Source organism: Heptranchias perlo, chromosome 8, assembly GCF_035084215.1.
Source record: "Heptranchias perlo isolate sHepPer1 chromosome 8, sHepPer1.hap1, whole genome shotgun sequence".
In the NCBI taxonomy this organism is placed as follows: domain Eukaryota; kingdom Metazoa; phylum Chordata; class Chondrichthyes; order Hexanchiformes; family Hexanchidae; genus Heptranchias; species Heptranchias perlo.
In genome coordinates, this window is record NC_090332.1 from 2,469,839 (window position 1) to 2,494,260 (window position 24,422).

The following is a 24,422-nucleotide window of genomic DNA, read 5'->3' on the forward strand; positions in this document are numbered from 1 at the left end:
GCCTCTGCGCTCCTTCAATAGACCCCACAGCTTAGCCTACTAGAGAAACCCGACTAGAGAACTGGATCTATGTTGGAGAGGAGCAGGCGGCTCCCCTCCTAGCTCACATTAGCCTAACTCCTCCCATGAGCTGTGATGCACTCTGCAAAGGTACTGCCCCATCACCCAACCAGATATAAAAACTAACATCCTCTGCCTTTCTAACCAGATATTCTTTAGCAGCCACAACTACCATTCACAGGAAACTGCCTCCTCAGTCTGTGACCAGTTCAGAGCACAAGAGAGGCACAAGTTAGCTCCTCGACAGTAAGAAGACAAATTATTTCCCATTATTATCCTCCACACGGTAAGCAATTTTAGAGAATCTTTTATTATGTGAATTAGTTCCAAAAAAGAAAAAAAAATAGGAATTTGAATTCATTCAAAGCTGTTTTAGTTATGGAGTTCCTTCTAAGATGTAAAGTCAGGGTGAAAATTAATCATTTCAAATAAAATTTGTTGTCTTGCATGTTGCTGATCTGGCTGATGTCTGGCGTTAATATTTGTTCCCTGATCGCCGTAGGTGTGATCACCACGTGATTCACACTTTGTCTCTACACGTGTGCGTTCCGCTGCAAAAAAACACGGACTCTTGTGTGTATGAGTTGCAGTCCTAGTTAACTGTGTGTATAAGTTGCAGTCCTGGTTAACTGTGTGTATAAGTTGCAGTCCTGGTTAAGTGTGTGCTGTGGTTGTGAGTGACCAAATTTAAGCTGGCAAACTGGAAGAAAATGAGAAAACTTTCCATGCAACAGTTTATGGTTGTCAAATGTTTGAAAGATGATGTCTGGTTTGGGGTGAATGTCATCCCATTGGGTGTCAGGGTGCCGTGCTGTAGATGGCAGGGGTAGAGAGATACTCAGGAAACCCCTCACTCCGAATAGATTCATCCACACACCTGGTCTCTGCTTCAATCACTAACTCCAGTAATGAATTCCACAGCTTCACAACCCTCTGTGTAAAAGAGTTTCTCCTGCTCTCTGTCCTAAATCTCCTACATTTTACCTTCTTTCTCATTCACCTCTTAAGATTAAATATAGACTCCACTAGCTGAAAGAGTATTTAACCTTGAGGTACTAAACCTAGAAAGAAATTGACTGGATGTTTTTGAGTGGTTGTGAGGGGAATCTACTCACTATGTGATCCAATCAGACAGTCCCTAATGTGAATAAACCCAACACAACACCAAAGGGAGATCCCATCCCTCTGGCTCCCAACAACTAGGAACACACAGGAAGGAAAAGGGTCGAGGCTCTGCAGTCAGATTTTCAGGAGCTGGGAGAAAGTTAAAAAGCAGGACCTCAAAGCTGGTAATATCTGGATTACTCCCAGTGCCACGTGCTAGTGGATATAGGAACAGTAGGATAAGACAGCTTAATGCGTGGCTGGAGCAATGGTGCAGGAGGGAGGGCTTCAGATTCCTGGGGCATTGGGACCAGTTCTGGGGCAGGAGGGATCTGTTCAAGATGGACAGGTCGCACCTCACAGGGAGGTTAACTAGTGCTGTCGGGGAGGGTTTAAACTAATTTGGAAGGGGGATGGTCACCAGGATGAAATATTAGAGAGGAGAAACAAAGTGCACAGAGGACTGGGAGGGACAAGTAGCCCTAGAGTAAAGAATAGTTCCGAAATAGGAGGGATCAGACAGGGGCAAGTGCAAGGCAGACTAAGATGAGTTTGGAGTGCATGTGTGTAAATGCACATAGTGTGGTAAATGAGGTTGGTGAGCTGCAGGCACAAGTCGCCACATGGGACTATGATATAGTGGGAATAACAGAGACCTGGCTCAAAGAAGGGGAGAATTGGGTTATTAATATTCCTGGCTACAAGATATTCAGGAAAGATAGGGAAGGAAAGAAAGGGTGGGAGGTGGCAGTATTGATCAAAGAAACTATTATAGCACTGGAAAGGGATGATGTAGTTGAGGGGTCAAAGATAGAACCTATTTGGTTAGAATTAAGGAACAATGGAGGAGCTATTACACTACTGGGTGTATACTATAGGGCATCAAATAGTGGGAAGGAGATAGAGGAGCAAATTTTCAGGCAAATTATAGAAAGATGCAAGAACAATAGAGTAGTGATAATGGGGGACTTCAATTATCCCAATATAGACTGGGATAGTAACAATGTAAAAAAAAAGAGGGGGAGGAGTTCCTAAAATGTGTTCAAAAGAATTTTCTGGAACTGTAAGTTTCCAGCCCAACCAGGCAGAAAACAGTGCCGGATCTAGTTCTGGGGAATGAAGTGGGGCAGGTGGAGCATGTTTCAATGGGGGAGCATTTGGGGAACAGTGATCATAATATCATTAGGTTTAGAATAGTTATACAAAAGGACAAGGAACAATCAAATGTGAAAATGCTTAACTGGAGGAGAGCAATTTTCAGTGAGTTAAAAAGGGATCTTGCCCAGGTGGATTGGAATCAAAAATTGGCAACAAAACAGTAATTGAACAAAGGGAGGCGTTCACGGGGGACTTGGTTTGGGTACAGAGCAGACACATCCCTATGAGGGGGAAAGGAAGGGCATACAAAGCTGGAGTTCCCTGAATAACAAATGATATAGAGATTAAAATGAAACAGAAAAAGGAGGCTTATGATGAGTGTAAGGTTCCTAACACAGTAGAGAAGCAGGCTGAATACAGAAAGTACAGAGGGGATCTAAAAAAGGGACGAAGAGGGGCAAAGAGAAAGAGTATGAGAATAGATTAGGGGCTAACATAGAAGGGAACCCAAAAATCTTTTATAAACATATAAATAGTAAAAGGGTAGTCAAAGGAAGCATGGTACCGATTAGGGCCAAAAAAGGAGATGATCTTGTGGAGGCAGAGGGCGTGGCTGAGGTACTAAATGAATACTTCGCACCGGTCTTCACTAGAGAAGAGGATGCTGCCATTGTAGCAGTAAAGGAGGAGGGAGTAGTGATATTGGACAGGATAAAAATAGATAGAGGAGGTACTGAAAAGATTGGCAGTACTCAAAGTAGAAAAGTCACCCGGTCCAGATGGGCTGCATCCTAGGTTACTGAGGGAAGTAAGGGTGGAAATTGTGGAGGTTCTGACCACAATCTTCCGATCCTCCTTAGATACGGGGATGGTGCTGGAGGACTGGAGGATTGCAAATATTACACCCCTGTTCAAAAAAGGGGAGAGGGATAAACTCGGCAATACAGCCCAGTCAGTCTAACATCAGTGGTGGGGAAACTTTTAGAGACAATAATCTGGGACAAAATAAATTGGCACTTGGAAAAGTCTGGGCTAATAAATGAAAGTCAGCACGGATTTGTTAAAGGAAAATCATGTTTGACTAACTTGATTGAGTTCTTTGATGAAGTAACGGAGAGGGTTGATGAGGGTAGTGCGGTTGATGTTGTGTATATGGACTTTCAAAAGGCATTTGATAAAGTACCACATAATAGACTTGTTAGCAAAATTAAAACCCCTGGAATTGAAGGGGCAGTGGCAGCGTGGATATAAAATTGGCTATGGGACAGAAAGCAGAGAGTAGTGGTGAACGGTTGTTTTTCAGACTGGAGGGAAGTATACAGTGGTGTTCCCCAGGGGTCAGTATTAGGACCACTGCTCTTTTTGATATATATATTAATGACCTGGACTTGTGTAGAGAGGATATAATTTCAAAGTTTGCAGATGACACAAAACTCAGAAATGTAGCAAACAATGTGAAGGATAGTAACAGACTTCAGGAGGACAGAGACAGGCTGGTGAAATGGGCAGATATATGGCAGATAAAATTTAATGCAGAGAAGTGTGAAGTGATGTATTTTGGTAGGAAGAATGAGGAGAGGCAATATAAACTAAATGGTACAATTTTAAAGGGGATGCAGGAACAGGGAGACCTGGGGTGTATGTACATAAATCTTTGAAGGTGGCAGGACAAATTGAGAAGGCTTTTAAAAAAGCATATGTGATCCTGGGCTTTATTAATAGAGGCATAGAGTATAAAAGCAAAGAAGTTATGCTAAATCTTTCTAAAAGACTGGTTAGGCCTCAGAGGGAGTATTGTGTTCAATTCTGAGGACCGCTTTTTAGGAAGGATGTGAAGGCCTTAGAGATGGTGCAGAAGAGATTTACTAGAATGGTACCAGGGATGAGGGACTTCAGTTATGTGGAGAGACTGGAGAAGCTGGGATTATTCTCCATAGAGCAGAGAAGGTTATGGGGAGATTTGATAGAGGTGTTCAAAATCATGAATGGTTTTGACAGAGTAAATAAGGAGAAACTGTTTCCAGTGGCAGAAGGGTCGGTAACCAGAGGACACAGATTTAAGGTGATCGGCAAAAGAGCCAGAGACGACATGAGGAAACATTTTTTTGAGCAGCAAGTTGTTGTGATCTGGAATGCGCTGCCTGAAAGGGCGGTGGAAGCAGATTCAATAATAACTTTCAAAAGGGAATTGGATAAATACTTGAAGGGGAACAAATTTCAGGGCTCTGGGGAAAGAGCAGGGGAATGGGACTAATTGGATAGCTCTTTCAAAGATGGATGCACAGGCATGATGGGCTGAATGGCCTCCTCCTGTGCTGTTCCTACTATGATACATACACCAAACTCCCCCACACACATTCCCTTAGGCAACCCAGCCACCCCAGTTCTCCATTCAGAACACTGAGAAACGGGAGGAGTTTCCCTTTCTGACGAGAGTATCCCCACTGGACTGTCGTGGACACAATGCAATGCCACCAACACACCCACCCCCCCATGTCTGACCATCAAGGGGTAGAGCAACAGGGAATTTGAGGGCCCCTCCCATCCCCACACAGACAACAACAAAACTTGCATTTATATAGCTCCTTTTAATGTAGTAAAACGTCCCAAAGTGCTTCTTCAGGAGCGATTATCAAACAAAATTTGACACCAAGCCACATAAGGAGATATTAGGACAGATGACCAAAGGTCAAGGAGGTAGGTTTTAGGGAGCATCTTGAAGGAGGAGAGAAGGAAAGGTTTCGGGAGGGAATTCCAGAGCTTAGAGCCTAGGCAGCTGAAGGCACGGCCACCAATGGTGCAGCGAAGAAAATCGGGGAGCGCAAGAGTCCAGTATTGGAGGAGCACAGAGATCTCAGAGGATTGTCGGGCTAGAGGAGGTTACAGAGATAGAGAGCGGGGAGGACATGGAGGGATTTGAAAACAAGGATACGAATTTTAAAATTTCCAGATACTGGTTTGCCCAGAATATGAATGCAATACTATTCTAGACACTATTGAATACAAAGGACAGACCACCAAGGCGTGCAAAAGTCAATTGGTACGATAGGCCACGCAGTATGGATTCAGCACCAGGTTAACCTGCAATGTGGGCTTCGAACTTGAGCCGTGCTACAGGTGATGAGCAATGCTGCGATCTCTACCCCATGGATAGTGATACCAGGTGTGACTGGAAGTCACCATCCAACCCCGAGCTGTTCACTCATGCCTCCTAGTGGCCATTCCCAGAACAGCACCGGCACAGTTCTGAATGTGTCTCCCTACCAACCTCTTGGCAAATTGCAAACCAGTTACACTGAACTTGTCTTGGGGATTGCACTGGTGTCGCACAAAGGGTCGTGTTACCTCAAAGATCTGCTGAAACATATTAGGGTTTGAATTCAAGCCTCCTGTGTTTTAAGGTGTTTTGTGCATTGTACTTGATCATCTTTTGAACGTCATGATTTGTTTGATGTCTTATGTGTCTGTTAAGTGCAACATTTTAGTGCAAGTCCTTGTTCTGCTTTTAAAGGCCTTGTTTTCTGCTTCTGCATTCTGCACTGGAAGAAATCCTGAGGCACAGCGTAAAGGAGCAACTGCTCTTTTATAGTTATCTGAATTGCCAATGGGCTTGGGTGAGAAGGTGAGGTGAATTGCTGGATCCACATACATCACAGCAACTTAATTATTTGGTCTCAAATCCACTGTTTCTGAAGATTTAAACTTTAACAAGAAATCGTCTGTGAGGAGTTATAGAAGATTTGGAGCAGAGAGCCCTCTTGTGAGTTTGGGGTTAAGGGATATTATTGGGGCAGAGAATGGTGCTCTATCTGAAGGTGTTGCCGGACTTGGGACTGCTCAAACATTGGGTGGCAAAATAGGAGGTTGGTCTATTCACCAGCACTGACATTTTCATTTTGATAACCATAAGAAACCACCCAAAAACATAAATTAAGAGTAATTGTTAGAGGGACATAATGTAGTAAATGTTAAGCAATAAGTTAATAGACGAGACTGTGAGAAAGAAAGAACTTGCTTTTGTCTTATCCCAGCTCTCAGAAATGTCCCAAATTGCTTCATACACCATGAATTATGGGTGTGGTGGTGCAGTGGTTATGTTATCAGACTAATAATCCAGACTAATAATCCAGAAAATGTGAGTTCAAATCCCACCATAACAGTATGAGAATTTTAATTCAGTTTAAAATAAACCTGGAAATAAAAAGCTAGTCTCAGTAAAAGTGACCGTGAAGCTGTTGGATTGTTGTTAAAAACCCAACTGGTTCATTAATGTCCTTTAAGGAAGGAAACCTGCCGTCTTTACCCAGTCTGACCTATATGTGACTCCAGTCCCTCACCAGTGTGGTTGACTCTTAACTGCCCTCTGAAGTGGCCCAGCAAGACACTCAGTTGTATCAAATTGCTACAGGGAGTTAAGAAGAAGGCCCCCCACCACCTTCTCAGGGCAACGAGGGATGGACAATAAATGCTGGCCTTGCCAGTGACGCCCACATCTGAGAATGTTTTTATGTAGCTGAATGTGGCAAGCATTGTGCGCACAGCAAGATTGTTGGTATTGGTTAAGGGAGGAATGTTGACCCAGGACACAGAGAGAACTCCCTATTCTTTATTTCAAATAGTAAACAAAATGTTTCCATTGGCATCTTCAACCCTCACCTGAAAAAGAAACACTTGTGTTCCTGATTCATACTCACTTTCCGACAAGTTGTTTCCCCTGATTGACTACATACCATTAACTTACTGCACTATCTTGAGTTATTACATGAAATGTACAGCACAAAAACAGGCCATTCTTTTTTTTTATTCGTTCATGGGATGTGGGCGTCGCTGGCGAGGCCGGCATTTATTGCCCATCCCTAATTGCCCTTGGGAAGGTGGTGGTGAGCCGCCTTCTTGAAACACTGCAGTCCGTGTGGTGAAGGTTCTCCCACAGTGCTGTTAGGAAGGGAGTTCCAGGATTTTGACCCAGCGACGATGAAGGAACGGCGATATATTTCCAAGTCGGGATGGTGTGTGACTTGGAGGGGAACGTGCAGGTGGTGTTGTTCCCATGTGCCTGCTGCCCTTGTCCTTCTAGGTGGTAGAGGTCGCGGGTTTGGGAGGTGCTGTCGAAGAAGCCTTGGTGAGTTGCTGCAGTGCATCCTGTGGATGGTACACACTGCAGCCACTGTGCGCCGGTGGTGAAGGGAGTGAATGTTTAGGGTGGTGGATGGGGTGCCAATCAAGCGGGCTGCTTTGTTCTGGATGGTGTTGAGCTTCTTGAGTGTTGTTGGAGCTGCACTCATTCAGGCAAGTGGAGAGTATTCCATCACACTCCTGACTTGTGCCTTGTAGATGGTGGAAAGGCTTTGAGGAGTCAGGAGGTGAGTCACTCGCCGCAGAATACCCAGCCTCTGACCTGCTCTTGTAGCCACGGTATTTATGTGGCTGGTCCAGTTAAGTTTCTGGTCAATGGTGACTCCCAGGATGTTGATAGTGGGGGATTCGGCGATGGTAATACCGTTGAATGTCAAGGGGAGGTGGTTAGCCTCTCTCTTGTTGGAGATGGTCACTGCCTGGCACTTATCTGGCGCGAATGTTACTTGCCACTTATGAGCCCAAGCCTGGATGTTGTCCAGGTCTTGCTGCATGTGGGCTCGGACTGCTTCATTATTTGAGGGGTTGTGAATGGAGCTGAACACTGTGCAATCATCAGCGAACATCCCCATTTCTGACCTTATGATGGAGGGAAGGTCATTGATGAAGCAGCTGAAGATGGTTGGGCCTAGGACACTGCCCTGAGGAACTCCTGCATCAATGCCCTGGGGCTGAGATGATTGGTCTCCAACAACCACTACCATCTTCCTTTGTGCGAGGTATGACTCCAGCCACTGGAGAGTTTTCCCCCTGATTCCCATTGACTTCAATTTTACTAGGGCTCCTTGGTGCCACACTCGGTCAAATGCTGCCTTGATGTCAAGGCCAGTCACACTCACCTCACCTCTGGAATTCAGCTCTTTTGTCCTTGTTTGGACCAAGGCTGTAATGAGGTCTGGAGCCGAGTGGTCCTGGCGGAACCCAAACTGAGCATTGGTGAGTAAGTGCCGCTTGATAGCACTGTCGACGACACCTTCCATCATTTTGCTGATGATTGAGAGTAGACTGATGGGGCGGTAATTGGCCGGATTGGATTTGTCCTGCTTTTTGTGGACAGGACATACCTGGGCAATTTTCCACATTGTCGGGTAGATGCCAGTGTTGTAGCTGTACTGGAACAGCTTGGCTAGAGGCGCAGCTAGTTCTGCAGCACAAGTCTTCAGCACTACAGCCGGGATGTTGTCGGGGCCCATAGCCTTTGCTGTATCCAGTGCATTCAGCCGTTTCTTGATATCACGTGGAGTGAATCGAATTGGCTGAAGACTGGCTTCTGTGATGGTGGGGATATCGGGAGGAGGCCAAGATGGATCATCCACTCGGCATTTCTGGCTGAAGATGGTTGCAAACGCTTCAGCCATCATCGAGGATGGGGATGTTCACAGAGCCTCCTCCTCCCGTTAGTTGTTTAATTATCCACCACCATTCATGACTGGATGTGGCAGGACTGCAGAGCTTTGATCTGATCCGTTGATTGTGGAATCGCTTAGCTCTGCCTATAGCATGTTGCTATATAAATGTAAGTCTGATTTTCGCCTCAACTACTTGTGGTAGCAAGTTCCACATTCTCACCACTCTCTGGGTAAAGGAGTTTCTCCTGAATTCCCTATTGGATTTATTACTGACTATCTTATATTTATGGCCCCTAGTTCTGGTTTTCCCCACTAGTGGAAACATTTTCTCTACGTCTACCCTATCAAACCCCTTCATAATTTTAAAGGCCTCTATCAGGTCACCCCTCAGCCTTCTCTTTTCTGGAGAAAAGAGCCCCAGCCTGTTCCGTCTTTCCTGATAGATAGAACTAGTTCAGCAGGTTTCATTCGGTGAGCCTGCACTCTAAACCCAGCTTCAGCCACGGGTCAGAAGACGGACCGGAAAAGCCCCGATTCTCCGATCCGTGATCACCGCTAGCGACCGCACTGGGAGGCCGACCGCACTGGCAGAGAGGTGCACTGGGAGAGTGGTGCACTGGCAGAGAGGTGCACTGGGAGAGTGGTGCACTGGCAGAGAGGTGCACTGGGAGAGTGGTGCACTGCCATTGTCTGAGTGATGGAGGCAAGTGCATTGGGCAGACCCTCTCATCACGGACTGCCCGCAAATGCTGCCATTGTGAGGCTATTTTAGGAACAGGAGGACGCCATTCGGCCCCTCAAGCCTGCTCCACTATTCAATCAGATCATGTGCCCTCTACTCCATTGGCTGCCTTGATTCCTCAACCCTTGATAACCTCAACTAATAGAAATCCATCAATCTCTGTCTTGACATTTTCAATTGACCCCCAACATCCACAGCCTTTTTGGGGGAGAGAGTTCCAGATTTCCACTCCCCTTTGTGTGATGAAGTGCTTCCTGACATCACCCCTGAACGGCCTGGCTCTAATTTTAAGGTTCTGCCCCCTCGTTCTGGACTCTCCCCACCAGAGGAAATAGTTTCTCTGCATCTACTCTATCAAATCCTTTTATCATCTTAAACACCCCAATCAGATCACCCCTTAATCTTCTATACTCAAGGCAATACAAGCCTAGTCTATATAACCTGTCGTCATAATTTAACCCTTTAAAGCCCTATTTTCAGAATTGGATAATAATTTACACAAAAATAATATTAAAACATACAATTAGTTTCAGAGACAGGGCAACAGCCTCTAACAAATTTAGTGTTACTTTTGTGTTAATAGATGTTTTGTACTTGATTGGCTAACATTAAGGTCATATTGCGATTCTTTAATGCAAATTCGATCTATAAATAAAAAATGCGGAACAGTTAATAGACAGCATTTCCTTCCTGATTAGCCAAGTAGCACCACAACCCCAGTGCTTCCTGATCTGTGTTGAAATCTTTGGCTGTGTGCAAAGGGGGTCTCGGGAGTGCTGAAAGCTTCACGGCAATCTTTCTGTTTATAAAATAAAACAGACACAGACAAGATCAGCAGCTGGGAGCTCTCCACACGTGACAGGGAATCAGCCAACCAGCCCTCAAACCGGCAGCTTCAGTGAAGAGTGAGCAAGCCTGGGGAGAGGCTCCGTGGAGACGGCAGCAGCCAAAAAGAACACAAAGGGTGTGGCTCGAGGACTGACTGTGTTCAAACTGTAGTGTTGCAACACTAGCAGGCCCACTGGATTCGAGCTGCAACCTCAGCCTTCAGATCGAGCTGCACATCTTCAGGTACATTATTACTGAATTATAGGGTGGGTACTCCACCTCTCTCTTCCTCCTTCCTGTTTAAGAGCGTTACCCACCGAGCCACAGCTGACACCTTTCTGGTGTGGATAGTTTAGTTAGTCAGTGGATGAACCGGGCTGAGCCATTGGAGGAGTCCCGAGCCTGGGCCTGGGCCTGGGCCTGAAGGCAGCTCCCGGGGTGGGGGGAGGGGGTCCCATATCTCCCCGTTAGGGGGTCACCAATCCTCCAGGATTGTCATGGAGTCTCCAGGAATTGAAGATTAATCTCCAGGACACAGCTGTGAGCAAACCCGGGAGAAAAATCAGAGGGGCATTAAACAAAATTGTGTGGTTTTTCATTTTCTTGAACTCTTTATTTATTTAGAAATAAAAAATATTGGAGATTGGGGGAAAAAAGGCAGTTTGACTGACAGTCAAGATTAATCCAATTGGGTAACCGAGTTTATTGGCCGTGGGAAGCCAGTGTGCGTGGAGGGTGGACCAATGGCGGGAGAGTGGGGGTGGGGCAGTTCGAGGCAGGGGGTCATGTGATGAAACCTCCAGGAATACGACCAACCAGAGTTGGCAACCCTGCTCCCAGTGTCCTCACTGAGCGGCTCTGGCAAATGCATGAGAGGGATCACCCTCCCCCCGTCCCCCACAGTCCCCCCACAACCCGTCGCCCCCCCTCCGCCTCCCCCCCACCACACACAGCCTTGATAACAAAAGCACACAGCGGCCTGATACTCTGAAAATAAGCTAATGTAACCTCACCTCCAGTTTTGTGTCAGAGCCACTGTTTTTGTTCGGTTGTCATAACAGAAGCAGTGAATTTGTCAGGAGCCAGGCGGGAACCAAAAAACACATACTGTTCAACTCTATCCCTGGGTCACCGTCTCCTCTGGGCCATGAGGTTACTGAGGTTGCGTCTGAATGGCTGAGGGAGTAAGCCAAGGCTCTCAGATTTAAAGCAATGGTTTGCTTATCCCAGCGACTAACTTTATTAAGCAAAGTGCTCACAGAGGCTGTGAGCTCTGCGACTTCCTGTTAAAAGGGAACATTTAGCGCAGTGGGTTTGACGTTTTGACATTATAACTTAGCAGACTTGGGGCCTAGACTGCAATTAGTTTAAGTGAATCCAAAACAAATGAAGACTTGCATTTATATAGCTCCTTGACAGACACCACTCTGTCAGCCAATTAAAACATAATCTAACTAAAGCTATTCAACACCAATTTGCATTGACGTAATGGGACATATGAATTGCTAAAAGAAAAAACCCAAAGTCCATCTAGTTCATCTTCTCCCACCAGCAGTCACACGAAACAACGATAATGGAGCTGTTGACTAATCGCAGTAATCAATCTCTATCAATGAGTCTACAACAGACCCAGACATGAGGTGAGGAAAACCCCCAGTGGTGGAGAGCTTTGGGAACCAGAGGTTCAAAGTCACCTGTTCCTCCCGAGCTTGTTACACTTACAAGTCGGGGGTTATATTGAATAACCCCTGAAACTGGGCACGGGAGTCGCAGTGTGCGATTAACCCATGCGCAGTCGGTAAGATGCAGGCAGGACGTAACGTTCGTGCTGTCTGGTGATTTACCTGATAGTGGCGAGCAGCCAGGCCCAGCTGCGCTTATGAGTGGCTGCTCACCAGCAGGGGGGCCTAATATTGCAAGTGGCTTGCACCTCTTAAAGGCAGCCCGCAGTACTTATTTGTAAAAAAAAATAAGATACAGGTCCACTAGGAGTCTGAACGGAGATCAGACATCGCTCACGTAAAACACAGATGCAGGTCCCGCCCCTATGTTTACAAAATGTTAAGTTATGTTAAACCATTGAATAAAGGTTGTGCACTACTAAATCCCACATCCTCCAATCTTCAGCCAGACCCCACCAATCTGCCGATCTGATTTTCTACCAGGCCTACGAGAGTGCATGCACCAAGGTTCTCTGCTGATGGACGAGAGGCCTTGGTGCAAGAGGTGGACAGAAGGAGGGGCATCCTATATCCGAGGGGTTGGCGGGGGGCGGGGGGGGGGGGGCAAGAGGCCCTCCAGATATATACTCCCGAGGCAGTAGGGGATGAAGTCAATTCCAGGCGCACAGCACCACGAACATGGATGCAGTGCAGGAAGAAGTTCAATGCTTTGACATGAGTGGTCAAGGTGAGCGAGGTCAACTGTCAACTGCTCCACACACTACACCCCCCATCACCCACATACCAATAAACTCTTCCAATCAGATGCTTCCTCTCACCCTCACACATTACCACTGTTGCAAGCCGCACACCTACAACTCACAGGCCACACACACTGGCAGCTATTCATCCATGACAGGCACATCACCCAAACATCCTGCAGGACACTCAACGACACACGTCCCACTTTCTTGCAGGAGAAGGTGGCGCACAACAGGAGGCAGCAAGTGGCAGTGGCTCCATGGAACATGAACCTGCTGTCCTCGCTCAGGATGACAGCATTCCTGTCTGACCCCTGCCACTCTGCCTGTGCCCTTGCTGTTGCCTGGCAGCTAGTCGGCCCACTCCCTGTAGAGTATTGAAATTTTATTGTAGGAACAGGAATAGGCCATTTAGCCCGTCGAGCCTGTTCTGCCATTCAATGAGATCATGGTTGATCTGTGACCTAACTCAATATACCTGCCATAGCCCCAAATCCCTTAATATCTTTGGTTAACAAAAATCCATCAATCTCAGATTTAAAATAAACAATTGAGCGAGCATCAACTGCCGTTTGCAGACGAGTGTTCTAAACTTCTCCCACCCTTGTAGAAGTGTTTCCTAACCTGCACCTCCTGGCTCTAGTTTTTAGGCCAGGTCCCCTAGTCCTAGTATTCAAGTATAGGAGACCTCCAAAAACAGGTACAAATGCACCAGCAGCCAGAAGCAATAATGCAGCAACTAACCTGTAATTCCTGCATGATCCCTTTAAATAGTGCTGGTGGGGGGGTCCTCCGTGCTGTCTACAACCTGTTCAGCTCTACGTCGGCTGGAGCATTGAGTTCCAAAATCGTATCTGTCCCTTTAAATCAGCATCGTACGCTGATTTACCACATAGTCTCCCTACTTTACATGCTGCCGGCGTTTGTTCTCTGCGCGTGCACAAACGCCTTTACCAAGATGGCGTCCGGCGCACTTCACGCTGCAATTGTGCGTGCACATTCCGGACCTCGTTTTGGGTACTTAGGAGGCCGCGTAGCGCCTACACAACGGGTGCTACGCGGCCCAATTTGTGGTCAGTCACGTCTCAAATTACTCAGACTGGATCCCAAAATGTTCTTTTCTGAAAGAAATCTAATTTGCATTTGAATGAATCGACACTATCTGTTCCCACCCTCTCCCCAGGGAGCCTGTTCCATAGATTGACCACTCACTCACTGAAACATTGTTTCCACAGGTTAGTTTTGAATTGACCCCCTTCGAGCACAGGCCGTGTCCTCGGGTTCTACTGTTGTGGTTTCGGTCCAGTGGATGGTCACAGGGTACTTGGCGAGAGATAAGTGGTCGAGGATGGACACGGTGCAGGAGTTGGAGAGAAAAGACAAGGGGAGGTGGCTGAAGAGGTGGAGATGTTGAGGGGGATTTTGAAGGTGGGGAGAGAGGAAGCTAAGAAGGGGGGGCTTGGAGGAGAGGGGGTGAGGTAGGAAATAAAAAATCACAGCGTGTCGGGGAGTGACAGCTGGATGCTCTGCTACTTCTGGGAGGGTAAGGGAGGTGTACGGTATACCAGTCAGAAGAGCAGAGGGAATGAATTCCCTTCTTTAATCTGTTTTTAGGTGTCAATCTTGGCTCAGTGGGCAGCACTCTCGTCTCTGAGTCAGAAGTTCGTGGGTTTAAGCCCCACCCCAGAGATTTGAGCACAAAAATCCAGGCTGACACTCCCAGTGTAGTACTGAGGGAGTGCTGCACTGTCGGAGGTGCCGTCTTTCGAATGAGACGTTAAATTGAGGCCCCGTCTGCCCTCTCAGGTGGATGTAAAAGCTCCCCTTGCACTATTGGAAAAAGAGTGGTGAAGTTCTCCCCGTGTCCTGGCCAATATTTATCCCTCAACAAACACCTGAAAATAGATTATTCTGGTCATTATCTCATGTGGGATCTTGCTGTGCGCAAATTGGCTGCTACATTTCCTACATTACAACAATGGCTGTGAAGCACTTTGGGACATCCTGAAGTCGTGAAAGGTGCTATATAAATGCAAGTTCTCTCCTTTCCTTTTTCCTATTTTTGTCTACTGCTTTGCTCTCCAGGTACAATGAGTAGAACTCCACCTAACCGAACTACAATCATCTCTACACCCAATCATAAACATGGGGCTGTAAATCTCTGACCTGCTGTATATATGGAAGTAAAAGAAAGTTGTATTTATATAGCGCCTTTCATGACCTCAGGACATCCCAAAGTGCTTAACAGGCAATGAATTACTTTTGAAGTGTAGTCACTGTTGTAATGTAAGAAACGCAGCAGCCAATTTGCGCACAGCAAGATCCCACAAACAGCAATGAGATAATGACCAGATAATCTGTTTTTTAGTGATGCTGGTTGAGGGATAAATATTGGCCCAGGACAAACTCCCCTGCTCTTCTTTAAACAGCACCATGAGATCTTTTAAATCCACCTGAGAGGGCAGACAGGCCCTCAGTTTAACATCTCTTCCAAAAGACAGCACCTCCTTCCCTCAGTACTGCACTGGGTGTGTCAGCCTGGCTTATGTGCTTTTAAGTCTCTGGAGGGGGGGCTTGAACCCCTTACCTTCTGAGTCAAAGGCAAGAGTGCTACCCACTGAGCTACAGCTGACACCTTCCCACTTATGTTCCTGACTAAACCAGTGTCCCTGGCGACCATGTGTGCAGGGAGTGTGTCCAGCTGCAGCTCCTGGCGAACAGCATTTCGGAGCTGGAGCTGCGGGTGGATTCACTGTGGTGCATCCATGATGCTGAGACTATCGTGGATAGCACGTTCAGTGAGGTGGTCACACCGCAGGTAAAGATTACGCAGGCAGAAAGGAAATGGGTGACCGCCAGGCAGAGTAAAAGGACTAGGCAGGTAGAGCAGGAGTCCCCTGGGGCCATCTCCCTCTCAAACAGATATACCGCTTTGGATACTGTTAGGGGAGATGGCTTATCAGGGGAAAGCAGCAAGAGCCAAGTTCGGGGCACCACGGGTGGCTCTGCTGCACAGGAGGGGAGGAAGAAGAGTGGCAGGGCTATAGTGATAGGGGATTCAATTGTAAGGGGAACAGATAGGCGTTTCTGCAGCCGCAAACGTGACTCCAGGATGGTATGTTGCCTCCCTGGTGCTAGGGTCAAGGATGTCACGGAGCGGCTGCAGAGCATTCTGGAGGGGGAGGGTGAACAGCCAGTAGTCGTGGTCCATATTGGTACCAACGACATAGGTAAAAAAAGGCATGAGGTTCTGCAAGGTGAATTTAAGGAGTTAGGAGATAAATTAAAAAGCAGGACTTCAAAGGTAGTGATCTCAGGATTACTACCAGTGCCACGTGCTAGTGAGTATAGGAACAAGAGAATAGACAGGATGAATGCATGGCTGCAGGGATGGTGTAGGAGGGAGGGATTTAGATTCCTGGGACATTGGGACCGGTTCTGGGGAAGGTGGGACCTGTACAAGCGGGACGGGTTACACCCGAGCAGGACCGGGACCAATGTCCTCATGGGGGTGTTTGCTAGTGCTGTTGGGGAAGGTTTAAACTAGAGTGGCGGGGGGATGGGAACCTGAGTGGGGAGTCAGAAGGGAATAAAGTTGAGAGCAGCAAGAGAGGGGAAGACCCAGGGGAAATTTACAATACAAATAGTACAAACAGTTGTTCAAGAACAAGTGAAAGGGAAAAGCGTAGAGCAGCAGAAAGAAAGTGTACTTTAGGCACTACAGATAAAGTAAAAACTAGAAGGCGTAAAGCGATTAACCCAGCATGAAAGCTGAAGGTCAGGCTAGGGTGTGTGGCCCAACTAAGAGTTCTATATACAAATGCACGGAGTATAAGGAATAAATTAAATGAATTACAGGTTCGAATTCAAATTGGAGGGTATGACATGATAGCTATTACTGAGACATGGCTGCAGGATGGTCAGGATTGGGAACTAAATATACCAGGTTATAAGGTCTACAGGAGAGATAGGGAAAATGGAAGAGGGGAGGAGTAGCCTTAGTGATTAGAGATGAAATCACTTCAATGATAAAGGGGGATATAACGAGAGGTAAGCAGCCAACAGAGACCTTATGGGTTGAATTGAGAAATAGGAAAGGATCTAAGACTATAGTGGGAGTTGTGTATAGGAGCCCTGGCAGCAGCTCTGAAGTGCTAGATTGTATAAATGCAGAGATTAGACAAGCGTGTAAGAAAGGCATAGTGGTCTTAATGGGGGACTTTAACCTTCACACAGATTGGGAAAAGCAGACTAGCAACTGTCAGAAAGGTAGTGAATTTCTTGAGTGTGTCCGGGATAGTTTTCTACAGCAGTATGTCCTAGAGGCAACAAGGGGGCAAGCCATACTAGATTTAGTAATGAGTAATGAACCAGATTTAGTTAACGGCTTAACTGTGCGTGAACATCTGTCCTATAGTGATCATAACATGATTGAGTTCAATGTAGTGTTTGAAAGGGAAAAAAGTGAATCAGCTGCTAAGGTTCTAGACTTGGGTAAGGCCGACTTCAATGGGATGAGACAGAGACTGTCCACAGTGAACTGGGCAAATCTGTTAATGGGTAAAACGACTGATGATCAGTGGGAAATGTTTAAAGAAACATTTAACGTGATACAGAATCGGTTTATACCCCTGAGGGGCAAGAACTCTACTTGCCAAAAAAAACAGCCATGGACAACTAAAGAGGTAAGGGACAGTATAAGACACAAGGAAAGGGCATACAAAAAGGCAAAAAATGGCACAGATCCTGGCGAATGGGAAAGATACAAAGATCAACAAAGGGTCACAAAACAGATAGGAAGGGCTACAAAAAGAGAGTATGAAAAGAAACTCGCAAGGGATATCAAAACCAATACAAAGAACTTTTATAGTTATATTAGGAAAAAGAGGGTGGTCAGGAGCAGTGTTGGCCCCTTAAAAACTGAAAGTGGGGATATTGTCATTGACATTGGGGAAATGGCGGACATGTTGAACAATTACTTTGCGTCAGTATTTACATTAGAAAAAGAGGATAGCATGCCGGAAATCCCAAGAGAACTAATATTGAATCAGGGACAGGGACTCAATAAAATTAACATAAGTAAAACAGCAGTAATGAAGAAAATAATAGCACTAAAGAGTGACAAATCCCCAGGACCAGATGGTTTCCATCCCAGGGTTTTAAAGGAAGTAGGTGAGCACATTGCAGATGTCCTAACTATAATCTTTCAAAGTTCTCTAGATTCAGGAACTGTCCCTCTCGATTGGAAAATTGTACATGTCACTCCGCTTTTTAAGAAAGGAAAGAGAGGGAAACCAGGGAATTATAGACCAGTTAGTCTAACATCTGTTGTGGGGAAAATGCTGGAGTCTATAATTAAGGATAGGGTGACTGAACACCGAGAATTTTCAGTTAATCAGATAGAGCCAGCATGGATTTGTGAAAGGTAGGTCGTGCCTGACAAACCTGATTGAATTTTTTGAAGAGGTGACTAAAGTAGTGGACAGGGGAATGTTAATGGATGTTATTTATATGGACTTCCAGAAGGCATTTGATAAGGTCCCACATAAGAGACTGTTAGCTAAGATAGAAGCCCATGGAATCGAGGGAAAAGTACGGACTTGGTTAGGAAGTTGGCTGAGTGAAAGGCGACAGAGTAGGGATAATGGGAAGGTACTCACATTGGCAGGATGTGACTAGTGGAGTCCCACAAGGATCTGTCTTGGGGCCTCAATTATTCACAATATTTATTAACGACTTAGATGAAGGCATAGAAAGTCTCATATCTAAGTTTGCCGATGACACAAAGATTGATGGCATTGTAAGCAGTGTAGATGAAAACATAAAATTACAAAGCGATATTGATAGATTAGGTGAATGGGCAAAACTGTGGCAAATGGAATTCAATGTAGACAAATGTGAGGTCATCCACTTTGGATCAAAAAAGGATAGAACAGGGTACTTTCTAAATGGTAAAAAGTTTGAAAACAGTGGAAGTCCAAAGGGACTTAGGGATTCAGGTACATAGATCATTGAAGTGTCATGAATAGGTGCAGAAAATAATCAAGAAGGCTAATGGAATGCTGGCCTTTATAGCTAGAGGACTAGAGTACAAGGGGGCAGAAGTTATGCTGCAGCTATACAAAACCCTGGTTAGACCACACCTGGAGTACTGTGCGCAGTTCTGGACACCGCACCGTACCTGAACCCCTAAGTCCCTTTGGACATCCACTGTTTTCAAACTTTTTACCATTTAGAAAGTACCCTGTTCTATCGTTTTTTGATTCAGGAGTGAGATTAGAAAACATTTCTCCACACAAAGGGCTGATGGCCGGCGCGGACACGATGGGCCGAAGGGCCTCTATCCGTGCTGTATAACTCTATGACTCTATGACAAAGGGTGGTAGAAGTTTGGAACTCCCTTCCGCAAACGACAATTGATACTAGCTCAATTGCTAAATTTATATCTGAGATAGATAGCTTTTTGGCAACCAAAGGTATTAAGGGATATGGGCCAAAGGCAGGTATATGGAGCTAGATCACAGATCAGCCGTGATCTTATCAAATGGCGGAGCAGGCACGAGGGGCTGAATGGCCTACTCCTGTTCCTATGTTCCTAAACCAAATGTTCCTGACCTTGTCGACAGGAGATAAAGTCAGCCACCATGTCAGCGAATGACATCCAGGTCGTGGCGAAGGTTAACAGCAGCATCAAGATGCTGAGTGAGGCGAAGGAAGTTAAGAGTCACCTGGATCTGATTATGAAGCCCTACGCCAACTGGGAGGAATTTCTGACACCCGGACCCATCTCCATAGCGATCTTGGGTGAGCTGATATTCATTTCGGCTGCGGAAGCGTTTCAGGTGAAACTCAGCACGGCCGGGAAGACCTTCCGGTTCTTGCGGCACCCAGGGTCCTTCCACGCCTGCTTGATGCAGGTGACCGACCAGGGGTGGAAGGCCTTCAACAAAGCCCACAAAAACATGGACCAGATCCGGCTCTACTCCTTGGTGGTCCCCAAGCACCTGGCCAAATCGGTGGATTTGCTGGGCCGCGAACCCAAGTTGGTCAAGGCAATGCTCCCCGGCCCCCTGAAGAGCATCAAGAAGGCGGCAGAGGAGTGCCAGCAACTGGCGGCCTCTGTCGAGGAGGAGTTCACCTTGCTCATCGATGTGGTCCAGGAGCTGCTGGAGTCCTGCGCCAGCTCCAAAACGGATCACCATGCGAGCCTGGACCAAGTCAGGCAGATCCTGGCAGAGGCCAAGCTCCGGAAGGAGGCGGTGGAGAAGGTGAAGAAGAGAGCGGAGGCCCAGTTCACCGAAATGAGCATCAAGATGCAGGAGACCCACGCCGTGTACCAGAAGGCAGTGAAGATGATCCCCAGCAAGAAGAACCTGGCTGGACTTTACCTCGGGGAGTATTTGCTCGACTTGGCGAACAAACTTACCTCAGAGCTGTTGACGAGCGGCTCGGGTGAGGCTCTGGGCCTGGTGGTTGAACTCGGCAAGATCGCGGCAGATTACTTAACGGAAAAGGTCCAGCACAAGAAGTCGTCTGGCTCCCCAGACACAGACGGGAGCTCGGGGAACTCGACTAGTGTCTTCCTGAAAGCGATCGAGATGGTGGTGGCCAGCTGGCTGCTTCAGGATCTGATCTCAGACAGTGGGACCATCGACCCCAGCAAGCTGGCCGGCGCCAATCCGCAGAACACTAACTCCGCAGACTGTAAGCTCATGTTCCAGCGCATTCTGTGCAAGATCGAGCAAGAGGAGGACTGCAGTGCCAAGAAAGCGGCCCTGGAACTGTGCAAGGAGGGCGTCTTAACATGCGAGCGGCTGGAAGAGATCACCGAGTATGGGAAGCCCGATGAGGCCCGGTTGGAAAGTCTCGCCACAGATATCAGGGAGCTAAACGTCAAAGTGCTCAAGTACTTTCCAGGCATCATAAGGTCCACCAAAGCACCAGCCTTTGCTCCCCAGCTGCCGAATCTGTCCAGGGACGCTGACGTGGAGAAGGTGGAAGAAAGCCTATCGAGAATAGTCCTGGACCAAGCCTGCTTTAAAGTGGAACAAGCCAAATGCCAATTGGACACCGCGAGACAACAGTATCAGCAAATGTACGAGACAAAGGACAAGGCGACTAAGGACCTTGATGAGGTCTTGATCACAATGATGAAGTGTCAGGTGAAGGAAATAGACTACGACTCAACCTTGAAACTGCTGGTGACAGGCTTGGATGCGATGAGCCGTGTCAAGGAGCAGTGGGCCAAGATGAGCAACTTCTTTCAAATGATGTCCAATCTGATTAAGGTCTCTCTCAGCGACACACTCACGCAGTTCACCAGCATCAGTGGAGAGGACGAGGAATTCTCAGCCTATCACCAGGACACTTTTGTCAAGAGCATGATCTACACCGAAGCGTTTCAAGCCTGCAACATCGCTAACCTCTGCCACATGATCTCGGCGACTTACGTCGAGATCTCCCAAAAGTACCTGAGGGACCAAGTCTCCAGTTTGGAGACTTACATCAATCTGAGCCCCTCTGACCCTCTGTTTAACGTGAAGCGCTGCAAGCTGCAGGAAGGTTACACTGTCACGAAGGAGGCAATCAACGAGCTGGTCAAGAAGAACAAACAGGAGTTTGATATGCAAATACAACAGAGAATTGATAACATCGACTCCACATTAAAGGATCCGCCTCTTGCAGTACATCAGTAGAGTAAAATGGTCCAGAGCAGCCTGAAGGAGGATCCTGAATTGGTCTTTAAGGGGCTCTCCTAACAGTCTGAAGCCTGCAGACAGGATATGATTGAGTAGCCATGGCATGGAAGTGAAGCCTTGAATTTTCCCTCATGTGCAAAGCCAAATAGTAACTGCTTATTTCAGAATTTAACCTGTGACTCTCTCCCTCTCTTTCCTCTCCCAACAACCAGCGAGTACGGATTCAAGGAGGTTTGCACACGGTCCAATGGAGGGGAAGAGTAGGTTGGGCTTAGGGGGCCAGGAATTTGCCCCCAGCACACATATGGTGTTGTCCCTTCCACACCTGTCCCAGGAGCAGTCTGGGTCTTGTGTAGAGAAGACTTCAGTTTCCAGCAATTCCCCACAAAGACACGAGTCCGGTGATTCTTCCTCCCCTTTTTGTCTTTCGATTTATGATAGAAAACAATAATTTTTACAAATATAGGAAGACTTGTTCTTCTACAACTCATCTGTAGATTCACCCTATGACCATCAGCTGTAGTTGCTGAGCAGCCACCTTACACCAGGCCTGTGCTATAGCACAGACGATCACCTCCGAGCCACACACCATCCCAACTTGGACATATATTGACGTTCCTTCATTCTCGCTGGGTCAAAATCCTGGAACTCCCTAAAAAGAAAGAAAGACTTGCATTAAGACAGCGCCTTTCACAACCTCAGGACGTTCCAAAGTACTGAAATACTACTGAAGTATAATCACTGTTGTTTTGTATGGAAAAGCGGCAGCCAATTTGCGCACAGCAAGCTCCTACAACCGCAATGTGATAATGACCAGATAATCAGTTTTAGTGATGTTGGTTGATGGATGAATATTGGCCAGGACACCGGGGAGAACTCCCCTGCTCTTCTTCGAAATAGTGCCATGGGATCTTTTACGCCCAAGAGGGCAGACTGTAAACGACCAAATAACCTTGTAGGAGTATCTTCTCCATAGGGACTGCAGGAGAAGGCCCACCACCCACCTTCTCAAGAGCAACAAAAGGTGGGCAATGAATACCATCCTTGCCAGCGATGCCCACATCCCAAGAATGAGTGGGAAAAAAAAACAGTAACTGTCCTGGAAACCAGAGAGCAAACCCAGTCCAAGCATTAGAGGTGGTACAGACCTTCAATAGAAAGCTATTGGCACTGAGAGCACGTGTAGGGGTAGCGACAGGATGGTCTCCAGAGGTGAAAGGAGCTTAAAATGAAAATCCACATTTGGTTCTAATTTTAAGAGATTTTCAGGCTTGCTAAAGCTGCAATGACTAATTCCAGATGAACTCACCCACAACACCCGGGGTAAATCTGCAAATATAAACTCCCCGATAGGAATGATCTTATGGAACGCTTTAAGTTCACATCAGCCCTGGTACGATGGTGGCCCCTTGAGTTCACGAATGATGCGCCATTGCCAAGCGTACGATGTAATCGCGCCTTAGTCCAGTCATCAAAACGTAGGGTCCGAAATTCCAGTGGGCTGCGAGGGTGGGAGGCAGGAGGCTTGCCTATTGGGGGCGGGGTCCGCAATATGGGGTGGGCGTCATGTCCACCTCACATAACAGCCAGTAGAAATCCCAATCGGTGGGTGGGGGGGCTGGTGGGGGGGAAGAAGAGATGATTGAGTCTTCCACCCATCCCCCCCCCCCCCGCCCCCCCCCCCCCCCCCCGCCAATGCACAGTATGTGGAGACTTTTCCAAGTTACCCCTGGAATTTCACCCAGTAAACCACCAATGGGGCCCAACGGGACTGACAGCAGCTGAAACCTGGGATGGGTCCCATACTGGGCCCTACTAAAGCCCCAAAATGATTGGCCAGCAAAGGTAATTCATCCCAGAGGCGCTCGATTACCTTCAGAGTGCTCCTGTGTTGTCAAGTCAGATTGAAGAGAAAACAAAACAAGTTTGCTGGGCCCTGCTCCTCCTTCGAATAGTGTTGTGGCATCTTTAACATCCACCTGAGAGGGCAGACGGGGCCTTTATTTAACGTCTCATCTGAAAGGCTATTAGGTAATTACACAATGTTGCTTCCATTTGAAGTAGATTAGGGAGCGTGCAGTATGGTGGAGTGGGGTGGTGATGGGAGGGGTGGGGATAGGAGGGATAGGAGGGGTGAGGTGATGCTGGGAGAAGTAGAATGGGAGGGAAGGGATCAGGAGGGTTGGGGATGGGATGGGAGGGGACAGGAGAGATGGGATGGTGATGGGATGGGAGTGGAGGGATGGGGATGGAATGGGAGGATAAGGGACAGGAGGGGTGGGGTGGGGTGGGGATGGAATGGGGTGGGGTGGGGATGGAATGGGAGGGTAGTTGTCCTTAAAGGGACCTCTGGAAGCTGCACCAAAAAGGTGAGTACTTACCTGAATGTGGAGCAGGAGTGAAGGGCAACTAAGAATGGGCAATAAATGCCAATCTTGCCAGCGAAACCATGAGAATAAATAAAAACAAGAAGTTGGGCGCAGTCCAATTTCTAGACTTATGTAATTGGCAATATGACTCAGTGTGGGAGATCCAACAGATTGGTGCCACAGAGCGTTAGGACATAGACTCAGGTCTGTTGAGGTAACCGTCTCAGGTGGACTATCGTGGGAGAGGTTGAGAATGCAGCCCAGATAGTGCTTCGTAGCGAGGGAGTAAAGACTCGGAGGTTGGATCACACTGGAACCGCCTCGTTGTCGAACAGCAGCAGAAGGTGCCTGAGGAGAAGGCTGTCTGTCTCCCTTCTCAACTGGGCTGAGCTCCCCTCTGAAGGAAACAAAAGAACAGAAAGGGCAGGAACTAAAAGTCAGTCTTTGCAATTAGTCTAAATTCCTGTTTCCCCTGGCCTGAGTCCAGTTGTAAAAGCTCAAGGCTCCTGAGCTGAGATTTGATCCGGTAATTAAACCTTTTGTCTGGTAAATAGAGGACTGTTCATTGCTGTAAGAAATTTATACAGACACATTCTACAATAAAAACAGAAAATG

The 24,422-nt window shown here is 47.1% G+C and overlaps 1 protein-coding gene across 6 annotated transcripts in view; it reads left to right on the forward strand.

Annotated features, from left to right (window-relative positions):
• The first annotated feature begins 229 nt into the window (after nt 1-229).
• The window catches only part of LOC137324340 (uncharacterized), a 33,302-nt gene continuing 9,109 nt past the window's right edge, over nt 230-24,422 (forward strand). For 4 of the 6 annotated variants that reach the window (XR_010963589.1, XR_010963590.1, XR_010963592.1 and 1 more), the window contains exons 1-2: nt 230-346; nt 10,309-10,560. Coding sequence is in view for 2 of the 6 variants with exons in the window: in XM_067988527.1 (XP_067844628.1) it covers nt 19,384-21,435 (2,052 nt within the window). In the remaining 4 variants the exon portion in view is untranslated. Of the gene's footprint in view, nt 347-10,145; nt 10,561-19,365; nt 23,092-24,422 lie in introns of those variants that run through there. The other 2 variants (XM_067988527.1, XM_067988528.1) reach the window with 2 other exon arrangements.